General features: G+C 36.8%; 2 protein-coding genes across 4 annotated transcripts in view; one reads left to right on the top strand and one right to left on the bottom strand.

The window, feature by feature from the left end:
* rpap2 (RNA polymerase II associated protein 2) overlaps nt 1-3,008 on the bottom strand; it is a gene marked incomplete at its 5' end in the record, with an annotated part of 8,451 nt that extends 5,443 nt beyond the window's left edge. The window contains 8 exons of the mRNA XM_016502164.1: nt 367-1,315; nt 1,456-1,491; nt 2,056-2,144; nt 2,247-2,312; nt 2,422-2,520; nt 2,621-2,735; nt 2,841-2,886; nt 2,957-3,008. Coding sequence (XP_016357650.1) covers nt 367-1,315; nt 1,456-1,491; nt 2,056-2,144; nt 2,247-2,312; nt 2,422-2,520; nt 2,621-2,735; nt 2,841-2,886; nt 2,957-3,008 — 1,452 coding nt within the window. The remainder of the gene's footprint in view (nt 1-366; nt 1,316-1,455; nt 1,492-2,055; nt 2,145-2,246; nt 2,313-2,421; nt 2,521-2,620; nt 2,736-2,840; nt 2,887-2,956) is intronic.
* A 200-nt stretch (nt 3,009-3,208) lies between these two features.
* Nucleotides 3,209-4,821, top strand: part of glmna (glomulin, FKBP associated protein a) — a 6,688-nt gene continuing 5,075 nt past the window's right edge. The window contains exons 1-5 of one of the 3 annotated variants that reach the window (XM_016502215.1): nt 3,209-3,283; nt 3,693-3,768; nt 3,848-3,973; nt 4,058-4,171; nt 4,274-4,382. In XM_016502215.1, the coding sequence (XP_016357701.1) occupies nt 3,730-3,768; nt 3,848-3,973; nt 4,058-4,171; nt 4,274-4,382 (388 nt within the window). In that variant the 5' untranslated portion in view covers nt 3,209-3,283; nt 3,693-3,729. Of the gene's footprint in view, nt 3,288-3,347; nt 3,502-3,692; nt 3,769-3,847; nt 3,974-4,057; nt 4,172-4,273; nt 4,383-4,821 lie in introns of those variants that run through there. The other 2 variants (XM_016502216.1, XM_016502217.1) reach the window with 2 other exon arrangements.

The raw sequence follows: 4,821 nt of genomic DNA, 5'->3' as shown, positions 1-4,821 counted from the left end.
CCCCAACAAAAAAAAAAAAAAAAAAAGTAAGTCATTTAAAGTCACATTTTCTTAAAAACATTAAGTCATTAAAGTCATAAAGTTCAAAACATATTTGTGGCTGTCAAACATTAGCAGCTCAGGTTCATAGTAGGGTTATTAAAACTAAAACCATTAAAACAAAGTAAATGTTAACTGAAATAAAATGTAAATAATACTAAAACAACAATTCACACATCCACTAAAAAACCCACTGTGAAACCATTTGGTAAAAATCACTGCAAAAAATATCTCAAGTTAGTTTTTTTAGAAAAAAAAAAAAAAATCATCAGTGTAAGTCTTTAAGTGTAACTTTAAGGTGAGACAGGCAAATCATTCAGTTCCCACCTGTGTGTCTTGAGTGTTTTTGATGGCATCTGTCTTGACCTCTTCAGGCAGAACATACGTTCCTTTATAAAACTCTCTCACTCTCAGCTCCAGCAACTCTGTCTCCTTCTGCAGTGTTTCAAAATCAGGAGCTGAAGCACTGGGTCTGGAAGAACTTCCACTGTTCGGTCTCAAGCTCACTTCCACCTCAGCCTCATCCAGGTCATCTTCATCCAGTTCCTCCACTTCCTGTGCAGAAACCTCTGTTCCAGAGGCATAATCAGGCCCATAAAGAAACTTCATGGTTTCCTCAGTTCTCCACTCCATAAAAGTTTGTCGTAGATGCTCTAGCAGGCACAAACTGATGGTTGTAGGAGTTGTTTTAGCTTTGTTATGGTCCTTCAACAAGCCTTTGAGGCCTGCAGCTCCTCTCTTACTCATGCTCACCTGAGTGATGTTCAGACCACTAGTGGAAGGGGTGGAGTTTCCAATCTCAGACTGTGAAGAAAGGTTAGTTTCCTGTTGGGTTGCAGTGTCCTTCAGACTACACCGATTCAAAAGCTCCAGAGTTCCTTCAACATCAGATCCAGCAGATGTGGTTTTATTTGGTATAGACAGACAGGCAGTTGGGTCTGTCTGTGGTTGAGGAGTTTTTGAAGATCCACTTTCATCATTATTTTCTCCATCGAGTGTTTGTGTTGGTTCAGGATGTGCATATCGCTTATTTTCAGCACTCAACCTGTCCTCACTCACTCCGTCCCTCTTTGGCAGTTTTCCCCAGTGTACCCTCGCGTGTTTATGCTGTCTGGACACCACACTGGAGACAAAGTCTTGCTCAATGTCACTGTTGTCGCTCTGGTTGAAGGGAGGGGAGTCCTTGTGAGATTCAGGAACTTCTAGGACAGCATTCTCAATGTCAGCTTCTGTCACAGGCTTGTCTACCAACTTTATTTCCTGTCCAGAGCTGCCTCTGTAGACAGATGAAAATACATTGTGAGTCAGTTCATACAAATATAATCTACTAATTTCTTTAGAATGTTATGTCACTGCAAAAGATCTTCTACTAAAACATGAGATTTCTCTAAGACAAACAAAACAGCTTGTACATACCCCTCTCCTTCGTTCATCAGCTTAACTTCAGGAGGCCTTTCATAAAAAAGAATGTAATTTTTTTTTAGAAATAAAATGCTAAACATTGTTACATGAAATAAAAAATATGACAAAAATGCTAAAAATCTTATTGCTGAATCCACTACCGCTCAAAAATGTGGTGTCTGAAGTTATTCTTTTTTTTTGTTTTGAAAGAAATGAATACATTTATTCTGTAAGGACATATTAAATTAATAATAAAGACATGTGTAATGTTATAAAAGTTTTATATTTCAAACAAAGGTTATTCAGGTTATACATAATAATAAGAAATTATTTTTGAGTACCAAATCAGCATATTAATACAATATTTCTGTTTTTACTGTACTTCTTATCAAAATAAATGCAGTCTTGGTCAGTATAAGAGACTTCTTTCAAAAACATAAAAAAACCTTTCAGAATCCAAACTTTTGAACAGTAGAAGAAATGTAATACAATTAGTTATTATATAAAATAGATATGTGATTAATAATACATATTTTTATTAATAAATTACACATTCACCTAATTATAATTAAGTTTAAGTAACACAGTTAAGTAATTGATTGAAAGATACACTACCTCTCCTCCTTTCTAAGCCAAAGTGGTGTTTTTGATATCTGGAGCTCAAAACATTTGGAGGCTTTGTAGCAGAAATTACTGCAAAAACACTGTAAAATTAAACAAACAAAAGAAAATGATGAACTTGTCTGCTTAATCTACTATTAGTTATTAAAAGAGAAATTAAAACAAAGCAAGGAATAAAATCATACCTTGCGCTCTGTAATATCATAGACTCTGTTAGTTTTGGTGGATATTTTAAACTGTTGAGTGGGTATCTGAAATGTAATAAACTCTTATGAGACAGTCAGAAACATAACTGATAATGCAAATTAAAAACGAGGGAAAGAAGTGATGTTTACTCTGTAATCCCTAAAAGGTTCTTACGTTAGTTAGTTTATTTGGACACCTAGGATATCCACACAGTTTAGCAATACACCTTTCTTCCACTGTGTCTTTGTAGTTGGCAGGAGTGATGTGCCATGCCTATAGAAAACAGTACATTCTCTTTGAAGCACAACAAACAACTATTTAAATCTCCAGCTGAACTGTATAGAGGCCAATTACAGTACGTTATGTGACTTACACAGTCGATGAGGAACTCCTCTGTCACACTGTCCTCTAGCAGCCGCTCAACTACCTGCAGGGCTTTGCGCTCCAACTCTAGCTTCTGTCTGAGCGCCACTTTAATAGCTTCCCTCCTGCAAACATTACACTCCATGTAACCTGTATCACTTTAATAACGATATCAACGTATCATATAAAGTGTTACTCAAAAACACTCCAACTAAAGTAAACAAACATACTTTCTCGCCTCATCCGCTGCTGAAATCACCTGGGTTCCTTTGCCCCCTAAAATTCAGGACAAATATTCTGTTAAAATGTAAAAACAAAAACTTCGAGGAAAAATTCCATATACTACCTTTCTTCTTTGATTTCGAGGCTCGAATCTTTCCTGTCGCCTCCTTGCTTGTTCATCCGCTGCTGAAATCACCTGGGTTCCTTTGCCCCCTAAAATTCAGGACAAATATTCTGTTAAAATGTAAAAACAAAAACTTCGAGGAAAAATTCCATATACTACCTTTCTTCTTTGATTTCGAGGCTCGAATCTTTCCTGTCGCCTCCATGCTTGTTTTCTCACAACAAAACTCCTTCCGCTTACGTCACAGCACTACGGCAAGCACCCAGCAACACGCTTCATTCTGCTGCAGTTTCTAAACATGCGGAGCTACATATTGAAAGTATAGCTGTAAGTGAGCGCGCTTTTGCAATTTGTATCTTGTTAAGTAGACGTATATCTCATTAACAAAATAAATCAGCAGCCATGCCTATACAAAGCTACGCGAAAGCATAATCTTATTGTAGAGCTTATTTTGAACACGCCAGTCGTATAGAGATTTTAGCTATCTTGCTAATGACTGCAATAACCAATTTGACATCAGTACAGACTCTGTGAGGAAGACTGAGGTGTATTTATTAATCTTTTTTATTATATGGATATTTTCTCTAATATGTGTGTCTGCTGTGTTTGTTAATGATAGCTGGACAGTGTGTGACAGCTCTTTATAAAGATGTCATGATTGATCATGATGTCAGTGCACTCTTGTCTTTGCACCTCATTATTCTGTTGTTATCAATTATATAATTTCTTTATACAGAAAGCCTTGATAACAGAAGACGTTTCTGGCCACCAAGATGGCTCTAGAACTGCTCTGTGATGTGGTCCAGAGATGTGTAAGTGTAGCTATGTTCTACTGTACATTTACAATGTGTCAGCTACGCACAGTCACCTATGTATTCATTTTTTCTTTAGCAAGCAATCAAGGATGAAGGCTTCTCACCGGAAGACTATGATTTATTCTTCACTGCAGGAAGAACCTGTATAGAGCAAGGCAACAGTGCTCAGGTTCTCAGCATCCTAGTTGATGAGAAGAACAAGGTGAGTTGAACAGTGTCTAGGGTGCTTTGTGACTCATGTATGAAGAGGCCAAATTCAGGAAGCTTTATCCTTGTTTTACTCAAGAGCATAGTGAGATGCATGGGCTGGAATCTGCTGGGGCCACTAGTACAGATCCTCTTGAAGAAGGAAGACAGAAACCTTCCACACTGCCATGCCATCCTGTCACATCTGCTGGAGGTTATTTGTGATTTGTTTTTAAACTGTGATGAGATATTTGGTTATGACCAGCATGCAGTTTCCATACTGCTTTCATTTATTCAGTGATGTTTTGTGAAACAGGTTTGCAGTCCTAAAGAGCTGCTGGTGGGTTTATTGGAGCAGGTGGAAGAGGCTGATACTGGCTCCATCGCTGAGACAGTTACTCTTCTCCTCAAGCCTTTACAAACAGGTTTCTCATCTCTTTGTCACTGAATCTTTAACACTGAAAGTAAATACATTGCAAGATTTGATCCTTTTAACATTTTTAATCTACACTACTGCTAAAAATTGTGGGGTTGTATTTTTTATATCTTTGAAAGAAGTCTCTTATGCTCAAAAAGGCTGCATTTATTTTGATTAAGTAAAAAAATAACAATTATAGAGTTAAAACAGTAAAATTAGTAGTTAAGTATTGTGAGATATTATTATCACAATTTAAAATAAATGTTTTCTATTTTAATATGTTTGAAAATGTAATTTAGTCCCGTCATTTAGAAAAACCCTTACTGACCCCAAACATTAGAGGTAGTGTAGATAAACTCTCTAGATTTCACTAACTGACTACTCATTTTGTTTGTCCAACTAGTCGACCATCCTGCCCATCCATACTAACTCTTCCATGTTACTTT

Source organism: Sinocyclocheilus anshuiensis, unplaced genomic scaffold (genome assembly GCF_001515605.1).
Source record: "Sinocyclocheilus anshuiensis isolate Anshui unplaced genomic scaffold, SAMN03320099.WGS_v1.1 scaffold718, whole genome shotgun sequence".
Lineage (NCBI taxonomy): Eukaryota > Metazoa > Chordata > Actinopteri > Cypriniformes > Cyprinidae > Sinocyclocheilus > Sinocyclocheilus anshuiensis.
Note: the sequence above shows the minus strand (reverse complement) of the source record. Positions and strands in the feature narration are given on the sequence as shown.